At 61.3% G+C, this 17,342-nt stretch overlaps 6 protein-coding genes across 6 annotated transcripts; 4 read left to right on the forward strand and 2 right to left on the reverse strand.

Annotated features, from left to right (window-relative positions):
* Nucleotides 1-434: 434 nt before the first annotated feature.
* On the forward strand, nucleotides 435-2,848 carry GGTG_02817 (alpha/beta hydrolase). The gene is made up of 2 exons (XM_009220593.1): nucleotides 435-906; nucleotides 996-2,848. The coding sequence occupies exons 1-2, from the start codon at nucleotides 622-624 to the stop codon at nucleotides 2,436-2,438; spliced, it is 1,728 nt and encodes a 575-aa protein (XP_009218857.1). The 5' UTR covers nucleotides 435-621; the 3' UTR covers nucleotides 2,439-2,848.
* Nucleotides 2,849-3,101: 253 nt separating this feature from the next.
* Nucleotides 3,102-5,331, forward strand: GGTG_02818 (hypothetical protein). The gene is made up of 3 exons (XM_009220594.1): nucleotides 3,102-3,423; nucleotides 3,499-4,145; nucleotides 4,245-5,331. Coding segments are annotated over exons 1-3 (1,350 nt in total). The 5' UTR covers nucleotides 3,102-3,421; the 3' UTR covers nucleotides 4,946-5,331.
* Nucleotides 4,882-7,242, reverse strand: GGTG_02819 (ribosomal RNA-processing protein 8). The gene has a single exon (XM_009220595.1). The coding sequence runs from the start codon at nucleotides 7,170-7,172 to the stop codon at nucleotides 5,400-5,402; it is 1,773 nt and encodes a 590-aa protein (XP_009218859.1). The 5' UTR covers nucleotides 7,173-7,242; the 3' UTR covers nucleotides 4,882-5,399.
* A 448-nt stretch (nucleotides 7,243-7,690) lies between these two features.
* Nucleotides 7,691-13,581, reverse strand: GGTG_02820 (vacuolar membrane-associated protein IML1; the record flags this gene model as incomplete). Its single annotated transcript, XM_009220596.1, has 1 exon — nucleotides 7,691-13,581. The coding sequence occupies exon 1, from the start codon at nucleotides 13,460-13,462 to the stop codon at nucleotides 7,691-7,693; it is 5,772 nt and encodes a 1,923-aa protein (XP_009218860.1). The 5' UTR covers nucleotides 13,463-13,581.
* An 867-nt stretch (nucleotides 13,582-14,448) lies between these two features.
* GGTG_02821 (hypothetical protein) lies at nucleotides 14,449-15,000 on the forward strand (the record flags this gene model as incomplete). Its single annotated transcript, XM_009220597.1, has 1 exon — nucleotides 14,449-15,000. One exon carries the CDS (start codon nucleotides 14,449-14,451, stop codon nucleotides 14,998-15,000), a length of 552 nt encoding a protein of 183 aa, XP_009218861.1.
* Nucleotides 15,001-15,350: 350 nt separating this feature from the next.
* Nucleotides 15,351-17,169, forward strand: GGTG_02822 (cation efflux system protein czcD; the record flags this gene model as incomplete). The annotated part of the gene is made up of 7 exons (XM_009220598.1): nucleotides 15,351-15,432; nucleotides 15,552-15,601; nucleotides 15,672-15,716; nucleotides 15,777-15,927; nucleotides 16,026-16,141; nucleotides 16,360-16,731; nucleotides 16,819-17,169. 7 exons carry the CDS (start codon nucleotides 15,351-15,353, stop codon nucleotides 17,167-17,169), a joined length of 1,167 nt encoding a protein of 388 aa, XP_009218862.1.
* Nucleotides 17,170-17,342: the final 173 nt, after the last annotated feature.

Genomic DNA, 17,342 nt, shown 5'->3' on the forward strand with positions numbered 1-17,342 from the left:
GTCTGTTCGTCTGATGGGCGGCGTGCGTCTCGGCCGAGGGTGGGCTATCTAATGGTGGTGCTGATAGCCCGATCGTGCATGGAGAACTGGCAAACGGCGATAAGGGACTGTGGCGCCGGAATTAACTGCTGGACCTGTGATCTGTTAGCTCCGCAAGCCCCGTGCGACAACGAGAGATTGGGATTGAGCACACGGGTACACGCCAGGCCGTGCATGCAGCAACGTCATCGCTTTCGCTAAGAATCGAGACTTTTTAGTGGGTCGCTGTTCTGTTTTTGTGCTGGCCGGGCTGATTGATGCCCCGACAGTTGGGGCAGTTGGGGGGTGGGTGGGGGCCCGTGGCAGGTCTCGTTCTTCAGCAGCGCCTCAATTGTTCGGCCACCTAGCCGGGGCGATGGGGGGTGGGTCTCGAATCCCGTCGCGAATCGGGATAAGCGATCCGTCAGCTGAGTCCAACTAGGAAGTCAATCCAATCCGAGCCGATTGACACGCCTCCCTGCGAATGTGACACGCAACGCGCGGGAACCTCGGGCGCTTGACAGTTTCCGGTGGAATCTCCATTCTCGTGCACATGATAAAACCCATCCCCTGCCCCTGGGCGCCGCTCCCCTCGTCACGGACATGCTCAAGCACCTGCGTGTGGTTGTGCCTACGCCCGGAAGACAACCGGCCTCGTCGCCCACTGCCCGATTCGCCGACCAAGATACCCACCACAGCTCCAACACCAGTGGAGGCGGCAGCATCACCATCACCATGACGGCCGACGCCACAGGCCCTCCTCCCACCCAGCGGCCGATGCTGGCCTCGCAGCGCGCCAAGGAACAAGGCTCTCAGTCCGGACAGGACGCGCCCAAGGGCATTGGCGCGTTTTTCCCACTGGGCTACAAGGAGGCAGCATATCAGTGGGTGAGTGACTAATTATTACATACATATTACGTCTACTTACGTACTGCCCATCCCCGTTCTCTGGCTAATAGTTCCCTCGGAAACTCCAGTGGACAAGTGTGACGGCTCCCGTCGCCCAGCAAAACGTTCTTTCCCACATCCCACACATAAGACCGGAAGCCGCCGCAGACGCGGCAACAGCCGCAGCCGGCAGTGCCGAAGTCGCAAAGGCCGCCGACCCGTACGGCAATCGAATCTGGCGCACATCCATGGTCCAGCTCTCAGGGAAGGACCGGGCTCTGAACGAGTTCTCGGTCGAGCGGGTGGGCGAGAAGGTCGATGACACGCTTGTTGTGGTGCACGGTTACGGTGCCGGCCTCGGCTTCTTCTACAAAAACTTTGAGCCCTTGAGCCGGGTCAAGGGCTGGAAGCTGTATGCCCTGGATATGCTAGGCATGGGTAATTCTAGCCGTCCTGGCTTCAAGCTCCCCAAATCCAAGGACCCTATAGAGCGCACGCTCGAAGCCGAGGACTGGTTTGTCGACTCGCTTGAAGAGTGGAGGCGCATTCGCAAGATCGAGCGCTTCACCTTGTTGGGCCATTCGCTCGGCGGCTACCTCGCCGTGTCTTACGCCGTCAAGTACCCCGGCCGTCTCAATAAGCTGATCCTCGCCTCGCCCGTCGGCATTCCCGAGGACCCCTACGCCGCGAGCGCCCAGCACGAGGCCTCGACCATGTCCAACGAGTTTACTCAGGATCAGGAGACCATCGTGTCACGAAAGAATCCACCACACACTGGCGACAACAACAACTTCCTCAATGCACGCTCCAAGACGTCGGCAACCCCAAACGCCACCGCCGCTGCAGTCCAGGCCGACGGTGACAAGAAGCGGGACACAAACTCGACTGGGGCACCACGAAGACCGCTTAATAAGTGGATTGTCTGGCTCTGGGACGCAAACGTGTCACCCTTCAGTCTCGTCCGCCTCTCGGGTCCTTTTGGTCCGCGCCTTGTCTCGGGCTGGACCAGCCGCCGCTTCAGCCACCTGCCCGACTCAGAGTCACGAGCGCTGCACGACTACGCTTACTCGCTCTTTCGCCAGCGCGGCAGCGGGGAGTATGCTCTGCCTTATATCCTCGCTCCTGGCGCCTTTGCCCGCAGGCCCATTATAAACCGGATCGAGGAGCTGGGGAGGCAAGTCATCAAGTCGCCCGAAACTACTGCGGCGGCAACGACAACAGCGCCCACGACCAAGCCGGCTGAGGTTCGGGAAACGGGCATCCCTGTCGTCTTTATGTACGGAGACAGCGACTGGATGGATGTCAAAGGCGGGCACGCAGCCGCTGAGAGACTCAAGGCTCGCTCCCGCGAGGCTCTCCTGAAAGGCACGCCTGAGGAGAAGCGCAATGAGAAGGGCACCGCAAAAGTGGTCATTGTGTCCAAGGCTGGCCATCACCTCTACATCGACAACGCCGACGAGTTCAACAAGATCCTCACTGACGAGATGAAGGCCACGAGCGAAGAAAGCCAAAAGGAAAGAGACGTCAACTAAAAGTTGATTTGTTTGCATGGTGTAAGGATTAGAGGGTGCACTCCAGTTGCCGAAACAACTGCCTTGCATTAGAGATTTTGAATTGTTGGTAATCATTGTTTTTCTTGGATATTGGGCAGGCGTTCACGCTGTGAGGTCAGCGCATGCGACAGCCTGATGACGGTAAAGATAGGGCGGGATGCATGAAAGACAGGCGTCTTACAATTAGATGTATTTTTTTATATACAGGGTTGGATATATTCGGCTTTATTAGAAGCGTGTTGGTCCAAAGCCCACAGAGCAGTTTGTGATTGTACACAGTATAGCTCCATGAATCAACGGCTTGGCTCTCTGTCGGAATCTCATCCAGCTTCCGAAGCCTTGCTGCACGTTCCGTCTGCTGTGCCCCAAAGCAAATAGCGTACATCCAGGTAGCCGGTAGGCAGCGTAGCAACAACAGATAATTGGAGGGATTGGTGGCTGGCTTGCATCTGTAGTTGCAAGGAAGAAGGAAGCCACCAAAAAGCCCAGGCAGCGAGCTGAGCACGTTGAGGCCTTGGCTCGCTCCCCGCAGAAAAGCCCCGCGGTTACGTCAGACCGGAGTCGAGCTGCCGGGACCTGCGGGACCGCCATGTAAGGTCCGCCAGGTTGAGCTGCTTCCTTTGCCCCACTGCATGTGCAACTGTTCGACGCTTTCCCATCTTCCCAACTCGTCTTCTGTCCAACCTGTGCTGCCTGCCAGCTTCAGCCGTTGGTTTCGACCCACGTCCGCCCATCCGTTGGTGCCTGTTCGGGCGCTGAGAATATCCTGATTTCAGTCCCCCAGCCGCGATAGCGTGCGCCTATTATTCATCCATTCACCCCCTCATATTGCGTTTCCTCCCACCGCCGTTTCCGTCCGACCCGGCACAGCTTCCAGGCTCTCCATCCCTTCCTTCCGACCTACGGAGCCATTGACCATCCCACCTAACCAGGGCTGAACCGCGGACATCAAAATAGTCAAAATGTACCGTGGCCATGAATCACGCTGCTGACGAACAGAGCTTGTGGCGAACGGGAGTGCTGACATATCGAGTTCAAGGCGCGTCACCATCAGCATCACGAACTCGGCGGCCGAGGACCAGGACCTGCTCTCCCTCGAAATCTTCCCGGACATGACGCTCGAGACCCTGCGGAGCTCCATACAAGCCGAGACCCAGGTCGCGCCGGCGTCACAACACCTCTACCACAACGGAGTCCTCATCTCAGAAGATAGCAAAACGATGGAGCAGCTGCAGATAGTCGACGGTGACCTGCTCGGGCTCCACGTGCGGGAGACGCGGGGAGCCTCGGGCGGCCGCGCCGCCGGTCAGCAAGCTAGCCGGGCCATAGCCGAGGGCTCCGGCAGCAGGGGTGGTGGTGGCGGTGGTGGCGGCGCCGGCGGCAGCGCGATGCCACAGGACCCGGAGTTCATTCGTCTACAGATCCTGGGCAACCCCGCGATCCGCGCCAGCCTCACCAGCCAGCAGCCGCAGCTGGCATCCGTGCTCGATGACCCAGAGCGCTTCGCCCAGCTCTACTCCATGAGCATCGACCGCGACCGGAGGGAGCGTGCCGAGCGCCAGCGGCAAATACAGCAGCTCAACGAGGACCCTTTCGACATCGAGGCGCAGACCAAGATCGAGGAGATGATCAGGCAGGAGCGCGTCATGGAGAATCTTCAAAATGCCATGGAATATAACCCCGAAGGTACTTTTTGTCTCTCCTATATACTGTATCCTTGCGCCTCTTCCCTTCTACCCACCACCTCCTGTCTTGCTCTAACATGATTGTGGAAACCTCGACTAGTTTTTGGTCGTGTGCACCTCCTGTACGCCGACGTCGAGGTTAACGGAAACAAGGTCAAGGCCATGGTCGACTCGGGCGCACAAGCGACCATCATGTCGCCGAGCTGCGCCGAGGCCTGCGGCATCATGCGCCTTGTCGACAGACGCTTTGCTGGCGTGGCCAGAGGCGTCGGCACCGCCACCATCATTGGAAGAGTCCACACAGCCCCCATCAAGATTGGCAGCTTGTTCCTGCCCTGCAGCTTCACCGTCATGGAGGGCAAGTCGGTTGACCTCCTGCTGGGCCTGGACATGCTCAAGCGCTACCAGGCCACCATCGACTTGTCCAAGGGGAAGCTCATCATCCAGGGCGAGGAGATCTCGTTCCTCGGTGAGGCTGACATCCCCAAGGAGTCCGAGGAGGCGCTGGAGGAGGAGCCAACCATCAGCGGCCCCGGCGGCACTACCATCGGGGCGAGGTCTGGAGCGGTGTCGGGCCCCGCCGCCGGCGGTACACCCGAGCCAACCCCTTCAGGGCCGTCGCAGCCGTCAGGCTCTCAGCCACAGCAAAGCGTTCCCGGCCCCCCTCCTCTGCCACAGTTCCCCGAGGAGCATATCGAGCAGCTCATGAACCTGGGATTCAGTCGAGAAGCTGTCGTTCAAGCTCTGACGGCTACCGGGGGCAACCTTGACTATGCGGCCAACCGCCTTTTCCAAGGGTGAAGGGCCATCGGACGTTGGAACATTACAGATGAGACCTTCTTGAAAATAATTGCCCGGCACCCATCTTTTCTCTAGGCCATCTTTGGGCCCTTGGCGTGTCTCGGCGCTGTATCCCATGCTGAGAGCTGCCTGCTCTCGAGTAACCAAAGGTCACGCATGGCTTTCCTTCTGTTGTTCTCTCTTTGTCTATTTTCCGCCGATTACGGAAATACAATTTGACATTGGAAGATTCTGGCTAGTCTAGCACATCCCGGCGGTATACGAAAATGAGATAGAAGGCAAAAGAGACAGAACTAATAATTTCAGGCTTGCATAAGAGCTTTGTAATACACATGATGGCCATGAAGAATCAACTTGCCTCCTATCTGACCGAGTGGGTGCTTTGGTGGGTATGTGTGCCTGGGTTCGTGAACGCAGCCGGCGCGTCCGATACTGGCCTCGAAAAGGCGTGGGCTCAGCGGAGCTTGTACATGCACGGCTTCAGGACCTTGGCCTCGTCAGCCGCGCTAATGGGCTCGGTCGTGTCGATGAACTTTTTCTTGGAAAGCCCGCCGGGGCCGGCCGATGCAGGCTGCGGCTGCGGCTTCTCCTTGGGCACGCACTTGCCGACGGTCGGGACGGCGGCTTTCAGGAAGCGCATCTTGACAAACATCTTGTTGCTCATGTCGACGGCCGCGTCGCCGCCGCCGTGCAGCACGAAGCCGCGGCGGGCGAGCACGTCGACAAAGACCGACACGTCCGTCTCGGCGGCGCGACGGTCTTGGGCGCCGTCCACTTCAACGGCGAGCACCTCGGCCTGCGACGCGGCGGCGCGGGCCTCGTCGGCGGCCAGGGCCTTTTTAGCTCCGGCGGTGGCGGTGGCGGCGGCCTTTTTGCGGCGGTTACCGACGCTGTGGTCGACGACGCCGCCGCCGCCACCGCCACCTTTGCCGCCGCCGCTGCTGCGGGCCGGGGCAGCGAAGCGGCTCTTGATCTCGGCGACCCACAGCTCGCCCTTCCAGTGCAGGACGCGGTAGGCCTCCTCGACAAAGGCGGGCCAGTTGGTGCCCATGAGGGCGAGGCAGAAGACGGCCACGTTGACGGACCCGTCGGCGAGCGGGAGCGCCGCCATGTCGGCCTTGACGACGTGGGGGGCCGGGCTCTGCAGGTCGAAGCTGAGGACGCGCAGCCGGAGCCGCTCGGCCGAGGGGCCCTGGAGCTCGCCGCCGAGCCGGCCGTCGCCGCAGCCCAGGTCCGCGACGGTGCACTCGCCCGCCGTCCGCGGTAGCGGCTCGGCCCCGCCCGCGGCCGAGGCCTCATAAGATGCGGCTTGGCGCTGCTGCTGCTGCCGTCCGCCTCTGCTGCCACCACCCCAACCGCCCCGACCGCCTCGGGACGATTGCTGGGGCGGCGGGCGGACGGCGGCGCGGGCGCGTATGTCGGCAATGTAGCCGTCGACGGGGTTCTCGGGCCACACGTTGACCTGCTGCCGGAAGCCCTCATGGTACTCGGCAAACATGTCGGGCGACTCGCCAAACAGCTCGTACGCCTCGGCCGACGGCCGCGTGTACAGCGTCTCGTTGAGGTGCCGGAACCGCGCCGAGATGAGCTTGGCGCGCATCGAGGCCTGCAGCGGCGTGAGCTTTGGCGGTGCCGGGGCCGGGGCCGGGGCTGGTGTGGGTGCTGGTGCTGGTGCTGGTGCCGGCTTCTGCTCGGGCTCGGAGGAGACGGCGTCCTTGCTGTCTTTTGCTTCGTCTCCGCCGTCCTTCCCGTCCCTCTTACTCTTCTTCTTGTCCTTTTTCTTCTTCTGCGGCTTTTCAGGCTCACCCTCGGCCTTTAATGAAGCAGGCGCAGCGCCAGCAGGTGCCGCCGGCTCACGCGCAGCCTTGGGCTCGTGGCCCAACGACGGCTGCGGCGCCGGCTGAGCCTGGTCCGCCGCCGCCGCCGCCGACTGGGCGACTTTGCGGTCCGCCCTGTTCGCCTTCTGCCGCTTCCTGCTGGCGTCCTTTTGGGCCTTGGAGGCGGCCGACGACGACGACGACGGCGGCTCCTTGTGCTCAATGACCCTGGCCCAGAGGTCGGCGACGTTGTCACGAGTCACATCGCCGCCGCCGGGGCCCTTGTTGGGCCTCTTCCTCTTTTTGGACGGCGCGGAGGCCGATGTGGCGGTCGTCGCGGTGGACGGCGACGCCGCCGTCTCCGTCTTCAGCTTGTCCGCCGAGAGCGACCAGCCTGGCACGGCAAACATTTTTTGGCAGGCTGGCGATATTGCTGTTGAAAAGTTTCACTATGAGACGGCCTCAGGTGGAAGTTTTCAGTGGCTCTCCTGCCGGGGGCCAGCGGGTGAAAAAAAAAAAAATTGTTGCCCCGTTATTGGTCCCGACTGCTTGGTGAGCGGGCCCACTAATGCACAAGCCCACTGAACCCGCAGTAACTGGCGGGCGGGTTTGGCGGGGCCGCACCCCTAATTTGGGCACTCACTTATCCATGAGTGGTGCCCAGCTGGGCCTGGCTGTACTTTCGATATGAGGTTACAGGCACGAGGAGAGCCATTGATTCTTTTATAATATTTAAATAGACTGACTTGGAACACCCATATCATCGGATATGATCAAAATTTCGATAATATGGCCACAATTATTCTTTGGCTTCGCGCCACATGCACATGATCCGGATCCAACGAGCTTGTATGCACAGCAGCCACTCGCTGTCCGCCTGGCACGCCCCATAACTCATCCCAAAAAAAAAAAAAAAAAAAAAAAGAATTCACCTAAACGCCGTCAGCACCTCCTGCACGCTCCCGCGCCTCAGCAGCTGCGAAGCCGAGAGCACCGCCGGGCTGGGCACCCTCGGGCTCGTGAGGGACGCCCCCAGCTCCGACACCCCCGCCGCCGCCAGCACACCGGGCGGCAGGCCCCCAAACGTCGGGATGTGGCTGTCGGGCACCCCGACCCCGGCCCAGCCTCCTCCGGACCCGGACCCGGCAGTCGACACCACCGACGGCGCCAGGTTCGACGACGCCGGCTGCGGCTGCGGCGGCTCCCTCTCGAGGACCTCCTGGTAAAAGGCGGCCAGCGCCGCCGCGTCGTGGCAGAAGCGTTCGATCTCGTCCTTGATCCGCTCCGGCTCCGACGTCGGGGTGCCCGCCGGCGAGTTAGCCGCTGCCTTTGTGTTGTTGTTGCTGTTGTTGGCGTGTACGTTGTTGTTGGTGCCGCCGGCGCTGTTACTAGCCGCAAGCATCCAGTTGAGACCCGCCACCTCGCCGCCCTGCTGCTGCTGCTGCTGTCCCGTCGCTGTAGGAGATATCGCGGTCGTCGTCGCCCTGATCGTCGGCGACGCCGCCGGGGTGAGGTCCGCCGCCAGCGCCCTGTACTCGGCCGCGTACCCGCCCTGCTGGTGCTGGTGCTTGGGCTGCTGGTGCCTTTTCTGCTTCTGCTGCTGCTGCTGCTGGTCCTCCTCCTTGCGCATCTCCCTGTCGCGCGCCGCCTGCGCCCGGTTGCTGTACAGGCGGTTGGCGAGCACCAGAAAGCCGCCCTCGTCCGTGATCTGGGCCAGCAGCATGCCGGACCGGTGAATGTACTGCGTGTAGCTGTAGTCGGGCTTACCCCACGAGTACGTCACGTCCACGTTGCCCGGGAAGCTCGACGCCGACTCCATGTCGAGCACAAAGTCGAACCTGCGCAGGATAGCCTTTTGGTACACGAGCCGGCCCGGCTGCGCCTGAGGGCCGAACGAGTGCGGGTCGTAGTACGTCGCCGGCTGCTTGTCGGGCGGCCGCGCGGCCAGGTCGATGCGGTACGGCCGGCGGAACGGGTTCACCCCGCTGATGGAGCACGCCTCGGCGATGGGCACCTCGACCAGCCGCAGGCCATACGACGTCGCCTCCCGCGCCCAGCCCTCGACCGCGTCCTCGATGAGCTTTGCCGTCACGTTCATCCAGTCGATCCGCAGGTGGTAGCAGTTGTCCGGGTTGTGCAGCCGGTCGTAGTGCAGGTCTATCCGCTCTGGCCGGTATGATCGCTTGCGGTGATCCACGTCGTACTTCATCACCTTGCTCAGAACCACGCGCGGCTTCTTCCCGTACATGAACTGTGTTGGCGTGGTCGCTCCTGAGGTAGGGGAGGTGTCTTGGCTGATGGACGTCGGCCGCGAAGGACCCATCCGGACGCCGTCCCCAGGCATCCGTTCAGATATCGGCGTTGATGGCACCGACGTATCGCGCCACCTCGAGTTGAACCAGGCCGGAGGCTGCGGCCTGGCATACTCGCTGTTGATCTGGTAGAAGTACTGTCCATCGCGGAACCGATGGCGTTTTTCCACATGGACAAAGATGCCCGACTCCTTGCGGGGCTCCTTGTCCTTTTCCTTGTCCTTGTCCTGGTCGGAAACCATGAGCCTGTTGCCCAGCTCCTCGGCTTCCTCACGGCTCTCGAGATCTTCGAAATTATCCAGCAGCCAGTCGATCATGTCTGACCCGATGAAGCAGTTGTAGTGCAGACGCAAGTGCCACCTGCGATTCTGCATCCGGACGCCCCCCTGATCGACCGGCTGTTGTATCGCCTCGGCGAGCGCCGCCAGGTTCGGGTTCGACTTGCGGAACTGGTTCCTGTTCGTGACCAGCTGCGGCCTGCGGTGGCCCGCGTCGAGGCCCTCGAGCAGCGGCAGCGTTTCGAGCTCCGCCGCGATCACCACCGACGGGTCCTCCGTCTTGTAGACAACGTCCAGCGGGTTGACCTCCCTGCGCCACCGCGGCCCGAGGTTCTGGAATCGCCTTTCGGCGGGCGGTATGTACCGGTGCTTGAGCCAAAGCTGGCCGAGCCGCCTGATGCCCTCGATGCGGATCTCCTCGTCGCTGTCCCCGCTGGCCGGCACGGCCGACGTCCTCGAAGCCATGGGGATCAACACAAACCTGGCCCTCCAGAACCTGAACGTGTCCGACATTTCCAGCTCGTGGCCGGCCAGGTACGAGTCGATGTAGTTCCAGTTGCGCTCTTGCTTGGGGCTGACGATGTCGATTCTCGCAGTATCGTAGGTCGGGTCCAGGATGGTGCGGATGGCAGGACTGTACACGTCCGCCTGCTCCTTCTCCGATGGTCGTACGTACGCGGGCTTGCGCGTGAAGATGGTGATCTCAACCTCCGTGCCATTAACACAGGACAGTTGATGGATCGTGTTGCCGACCGACATGAATATGCTGGTTCCATCTTCGGTTGCGTGGTCTCTCGACAGGATATTTGCCACCTTCATCTGTTTCTGACCAAACGCCTTGGCTACGGCCTGGCCGACCACAACCTGAAAGCCCTGTGAGAAGCGGAGGCTGACGAGCTCCTTGAGAAACTCCTCGCGCGACTTGGGCTCTTCGGTCAGCTCGTCGTCTAGCTCTTGCGACACGTTGTAAGGCTGCCTTTGGTACTCGGAATCGAACTGAGCCTTTGTGGGGAAGTACTCGGTCGTGAGGGGCACCGCAGCGGGGGCGCAGAGCGACTTCCACTTCATGACCTTCATCTCGGACGGCCGCGGGAAGACGTGCTGCCACCGGCTGTAGAGGCTCGCGTCGTCGATCTTGTTGACGTCCGGGTTCGAAGGATTCAGTATCGTCAGCCAAGGGGACAGGGCCGTGGCTGGGGACAAGGTCGCTGGCATCTCGGGGAGCTCCCCGGCGCGGAGCTTCGATATGCCGACCTTCTGCGCGTCCTCGGCCCGCAGCGCGTTGGAGTATCGAAGATCGCGGTCGGTCCCCGGGGCGTCGTGCCGGATGACGGAGGATGAGATGGCGGTGGCGTCAGCCATGAGAGTGGCATCCAGCGGCTGCACCGTGTTTCTTATATGGATCGGCCGGCTCCCACCGTCTCTCACCCGACGCCCGTGGCCCGTGGCGCTCTCGGGCGTTGGCGAGCCCCGCCTGATGGCCGTCGCCGCCAGCTGGGGCGAGGGAGCGGGCTGCGGTGGCTTCGTTGGCGTGCTCCGGGCGCTCACTGGGCCCCGGGCCACCCCCTGTGTCAAAGACGCCGTCGATGCTGCAACGTTTTCGGCCTGCACTGCCAAGGCAGCCTTTGGCGCTGCGATGCCAAACCCGCGTTGGCCGAGGCTGATCTGGCGCAGAAACTTGGGCGCCTTGCCGGCGGACGACCTGGAGCTCACGCTCGCGGCGTCAGAGGCAGGCGCCAGTAGCCCAGGCGCCGCAGGAGACAGCCTTTCCAGGCCCATCCGTAGCGGCATGCGGTGCGGCTGCTGATGGGATCCGATCGAGACGCGCCTTTCCGAGGTTACCGAGACGCCAAGATAGTTGTCCTCTTCGGTTGCGTGCGCGCGGCGGCCGCCGTCATCGGCATCTCTCACGCGCAGGCCGCCGTGGCGCCTCGAGCTCGGCAGGTGGCACCTGGTCTCATCATACTCCTGAAGGTGGCGCCAGACGCTCTTCTCGCCAGGCTTGGCGTGTTTGTCGGGGGCAAACTTTTGGAAGCCATACACATGGCCAAACAAGGCGTCGGAAACCCGCAGATTGGGTATCACGGTGACCCCTTCGATATCCACCCGCCGGAAGATGGAGGGAGGCAGCGGCTGGATGAGCTTCCTGGGAAAGGAAGGGTCGGCGTGGAGGGGTGTCGTCTCGATCTCGTTGGTCTCCAAAACGCTCCTCATCTGTAGGTCGTACATTCTGCAGCGGATGGCGAACTCCTCCTGAGTGCTCCCGCCGCTGGTGTCGGCGGCCGACACGGAGATTCCCTGGAAGGACAGCGCCTCGTCCGAGGCTCCCGTCCAGTACGACACGTGGAGCCACTGCGGGAGAGCAAAGCACCATTCGTCGTTGGTGGGCGCGTGCGAGAGCGACAGAGGCTCTCCGCGGTGCGACGCAGCCAGCGTTTTGGATGGAGAAAACGAGCTCTTTGCGCTCGAGTAGCTTCCTATCGGAATGTTGTGATATTTGGGCGTGCTTCCCTCGTTGAACATGGTCTTGCCGGCCTTGGACGAAGCCCGCCGTCGCTCTTCGTACTGGGGGTTCCGGTAGCGGAACAGAGGCACCGAATGCAAGGGCATCTTGGGGACACAAATCAGGTCGATGCCGATGCCGTTGCCGACCAGGGCCTCGGTTGTGCGGCGCAGCGCCTCGTACTCGACGTCAAACACGCCGGAGCCGGGGCTGATGACGACCACAGAGATGCCAGTCCTCATCAGGTCCCGGTCGATGTAGTCGTGGGCGTAGACGGAGGAGGCCAGGTTGATGGCCTCGAGGAAGTTGCCGTGGGTTGCGAGCGAGGACTCGGCCTTGATCTGGCTCGGCATCTGCCTCGAGATGGAGAACATGTCATCGGGCGACGTCGTGACGGACCCCATGGCCTGGTGGTGATAGAGACTGATGTCGCGCCGGAAGAGGCCGAACTCGCGCTTGAGCTGGTACAAGATGCTGGTCCACTCTGTGCTCGTCCTTTCGCTGACAACAACGCGATAAAAGTCCTTGTAGGGACGCTTGCTGCCCGACGGCTGGGTGCCGCTGTAGTAGGGGTCGTTCACGGTCGTCTCTCTGAACTCGGTCGTCAGGCCCGTGTCGTATTCGACCCTGGCGAAGAGCACGATGCTGACCAGATGCCTTAGCTTCAACCCCGCCCACTTCTTAAACAGGGCTGGGAGGAAGCCGTTGACGACCTTGTTGAACATGATCTCGCCCGAGCCGTCCGAGTCGAAGTCCCACATCTCACGAGCCATCTGGATGAAGATGATGTAACGCGCCGACTCGCTCCGGTAGATGGGCCGCGTGTTGCGGCCAAAAAAGGCGGACTGGACCTTGCGACCCTCGACAAAGACGGCCGTGACCTGGGCCTTGACGGCGCCCAGGAAGAATATCACCTGGCCCTGGTACACGATCCTCTCGGACAGCTCGCCCACCGTCATGCGCCACATGTCGGAGCGGGAGAGGTACTGGTCCCGGAAGGACAGCTCGACGTGGGAGGCCTCTATGGACGGGTTGTTGGAGTCCTCCAGGGTCAGATACACCTGGCCGCCCTTCCTCATGCCGAAGGCCTCGGCGATGTGCTTGGCGACGTACAGCTCCACGTTGGGGTAGCGCGTCTTGAGGTCCTTGGACATGTCCTTGGCGATGAACAGGTAGCGCCTGCCGGCGCCGGCGCCGGCGCCGCTGGAGGCGGCGTCCGAGGCCGAGCGGTCATCCCCGTCGAGGTCCTGGTGAGGCAGCTTCCGCAGGCTGGCGTGGCCGGGCTTCTCGGGCGGCACGTCGATGGCGACGAGGCAGCCGGGCCTGAAGACGCCGTCGAGGAGGTCTAGGTTGAGCAGGACCTCGTCGCGGGAGAAGGACTCGTTGACGGTGACGGTGCAGCGGTGCTCGGTGCGGGCCTTGCGAGCGCTGTGACCGTGGCCGTGGCCGAGCCGCGTGGTCGAAGCCGAGGCCGAGGCCGAGGCCGCGTCCGGGGCAGTGGGTCCGTCTACGGCAGCGGCCACGGCCGCCGCCCTGCCGGCCCTCGCCCTGCTGGACTGGCCGGGGAACGAGGTGTTGGGTGGGTTTCCGCGCACATTTCGATACATGGGGTCTTGCGGGGTCCAATCAGTGCCTTGCCCTCCATGCAGAGTCTGTCGCGCCGGACTTGAGTGGTCGCGGGCTGGTCGCAGACTCTCGGTTCAGGTATGGCAGGTCTGGGTCACGTTGGCGCGATGGCTGGGCGTGTGGTGGTTGCGCATGACACTAGCCCGCCCAATTACATTTGCTGAACTGTGTACGTCAGCAGTTTTCCAGATAAGATGAAGGGCACAGTCAATTCCATTTTGGGCACTGTGTGCCACAGTTACGCGACCAGTTTTCTGGGGTGCAGGTGCGCGACTTGGCTAAAATCCAAGCTCACTCGTGCGGTTTTCATCCTCGTGTGTTTCGGCCGCAAGAAGCTGCTACTGCAGACAGTTCGTGAACCATTTCAATGCCACAAATAGCCAGAAGGGATCCATGGAGAGCACGAACCTGCATTCTTGGTGCCGGGGCCTGGTAGGTTGCCGTTGAAACCCGGAAGAAGTTGGCCGGGTTCGCACATAGCACAAACGACACAGACAACAGAGACGAACAGACGACACAGGCGACACAGGCGACACCTCACTTCACACCCTCTGCCGGCAGCGCATATGTATGGTACCACCGTGGCTTGCAGAGGCCGGACCGTTGTTTCGTGCTCTGCTGCATGGGTCGTAACACATGTGCAACGCGGGATTCTCGCTCTTCATCTACCTCGTTATACTCAGTCGACCTCTCGGATCACATCAAAAGGCTAGGCTCCCACGTGAACATCGTGTCCATCTTGTTAGTGCCGCCGTGCCGCCTGTTCATAGAGGTGCATCCTACGTGCCGACCTATACGCCTGCTGTGCTCCTCCAGTTTTTGTTCCGACGTTCGGCCTCCCTGTCTCTTCCTCTGTGACAGCTCACCCGATCTTCTATTGGGCCACCTGGAGCATTCCCGAAGCCCACTTTCTTTGACATCAAATGCATTGTCAACCAAGACCATATACGGCATGGCACATGGCGACATGGAGGATTCCCGTGTGCACGCTACCAACGTAGCTTCTGCAGGCGGGAGCTCTATGCACGTGGATTTGCCGAAAAGCAGTCGACGTTTCCGCCTCGACATTGGCGCGAAGAGGCTCAAATGGAACCACGGGCTTGCTCGACTGTCCTTCTTTCTCGAGCGCCCAGATTCTCGAGGACGGCCGCTCACCTGGACCACGATGCACCCGGCGGTGCACTGGGTCTGGAAAAGGGCCTGCGCCGCGCAATGCTGGGACGCCCACCGTCCGGAGCCCGTTTGCCACTGCGCGAGCCTACCTCCTACTTACTACGGAGCCGGGCCGGGCTTTTCCTCCCGCCTTCATGCCGGAGCCCGTGGCCAGAACCTTGTTGGTCATGTTTGGCATGCTTCAGCAGAGTTGGCGTTCCCGCCGTACGGGAAAAGGCGGATAGGAACATGGCCTACCTACCCAACCTTACAATCAATTGCAGGCAGCTATGTGTTTTCCGCAACCACTCTGTCCCAGGGGTGCCTGCCTCTTTACCTGATGACGCGACCTTGGGGTCGCCCGTAGCAAAATGGGAGGACACCTGGATCTACCAAGTGATTTAACACATCCAGCCCCTTCCGTTGATAAGCCTGGCCAACATTGAGACAGCTGTCCTCGACAGCTTCCCCAGATTCCTTCACGGCTTGGCCTTCAGCCCAAAAAAGAGTCAACTTTTGCAGCATGCTATGGCCGACCCCCTAACTCTGTTATCAGAAATTATATTTCCCACCTAAAGAAGACGCCTAGGGAGGCACTGAGGAAGGTCATCTCACGCTAGAGCTTCCACAAGTATTCTAACGCTCCCCAATTCTAAGAGGATCTTGCGACACAAGACTGCGGTATTATTCCCACTGGATTCGATCCTAATCGTAAAGATGGCATTCAGCCTCAGCCGGAAGCAGAGGCTCACCGTCGCGGTCATCATATCCTCCATCTTCTTCATGGCCGAGCTCCTTGGTTGGTGGATCCATCCCATCAGCCCGCTTCCCGCTGAAATGGCCAAAACCTGAAGCTTTGCCGGAACGGGCCAGGCGCGCTTGTGCTAATAAGCAAACATCCCGCCGGCCGCCTCACAGTCGCCTTCGAGACACGATCGCTGGCCCTCCTGGCAGACTCTTTTCATTATGTACGGAATTGTACCTGGAGTAACTAAGTTGTGTCGAACGGGAACCTACTAACTGCGTCTACGCGCAAAGATCAATGACATGATTGGATTCGCCATTGCCCTATCAGCCATACATGTTCGTCCTGTCGGTTCCTTGGCAGCCTTCAGCACAAAGGTTCACAACTGACGCCCCCAGAAGCTCTCGGAGCGAACACGAGTCCCCCGGAGATTATCTTTTGGCTGGAAACGGGCCTCGCTTATTGGCGCTTTCTTCAACGGCGTATTCCTCTTGGCCCTTGGTCTCAGCATCTTGCTGCAGTCCATCGAACGCTTCGTCTCCGTGCAGAGTATGTCCTCTCACCCAACCTCTATCTTCTCTTCTTTGCGTGTTCGCCCCAGCAGCATTCTGTTCGGGAGTGCAATGCTGAGGCCATACAACACGCAGCTATCCAAAACGCCCAACATGTTTTCATCATGGGATGCGTCGGCCTGGGCCTCAACGTCCTCTGTGTTTTGGTTTTACACGGTGAGGACAGCGCCCAACTGCAGTGTACTCATTCCGTAACCAGGCTGCGATATTGATGTGACGGCCAAGAGTCTCACTGCCACGAGATCAGCGGCAATCGCGCCCACGGCAAGAACGACGCGGAGGCGATATGTTCTGGAGAGGGCCAAATGAGGGGTGTAAGACAAAACAGCCCCCCCTCTTGCCGTCGCATCTTCATTAGATGGTCTCGATCCTAAAACAAGCTGATCAAGATCTATGCTCGCCTGATCAGTTGACAGATGACGGCGACGACTGCACCCGCTTGGCGACGCGCCCGGAAGCCGCACCACATGCCGGCCATCGTCACAACCTGGCCACCACCACCGCCGACCCCCAGCGTCCGGGCCGTGACCTGGGCATGCTGGGCGTCATGCTGCACGTCGCCGGCGACGCGCTGAACAACCTGGGGGTCACCGTGGCCGCCCTGGTGATCTGGAAGACCGAGTCCCCGGCCAGACACTACGCCGACCCCAGCGTCGGCATATTCATTGCTGTCGTGATACTCGTCACCGCAGTGCCACTGGTGCGCAAGAGTGGCGAGATTCTCCTGCAGAGCGCCCCAGACAACGTGGATCCGGACGACGTGATACACGACCTCGAAAAGGTTAGCACGCCCCCGGGCCCTTGTCCCCTTCATCTGCCGCACCGGCCTTTGCTCTCTCTCCTCGCTCTCTCGCTGACGGTGATGCAGATCCCGGGGGTCCAATCAGTTCACGAGCTCCGCATCTGGCGATTGGACCAGAGGGAGACGGTCGCCTCAGTCCACATCATGGTCGAAGACGAGGATATCTGCACGTTCGCAGAGAAGGCCAAGACGGCCAGCGAGTGCCTGCATGCATATGGCATCCACACCGCGACAATACAGCCCGAGGTGCCACCACGCTTGCCCTCGGAGCTTCCGGCGGCGCCCCCTGTGTCCGGAACCTCGGGCAGCTCGTCGACTCCGGCTGTGTCAAACAGCCTCAAGCGGTCCCGAGGCAGCTGCCAGCTGCTCTGTAGGGGGTGCCAGCTCGGACCGGACTCCGTGGGCGGCTGCAGATAGGGGCGCGCCGGTACCGGACGAAGGAGGTGTTCCTGCTCCTTGGCGGAGTCTCGAGAGCCTCTTCTCAGGCACGGCCACTAATTCCCTTGGCGGCTGTTCGGGGTTGACGTGCTGCTTATGGGCAGGCCGGCACTGCAGCTCGGCACTTCTTACACCACTCAGTGAATAGGTAC

This window comes from Gaeumannomyces tritici (assembly GCF_000145635.1).
Source record: "Gaeumannomyces tritici R3-111a-1 unplaced genomic scaffold supercont2.2, whole genome shotgun sequence".
Lineage (NCBI taxonomy): Eukaryota > Fungi > Ascomycota > Sordariomycetes > Magnaporthales > Magnaporthaceae > Gaeumannomyces > Gaeumannomyces tritici.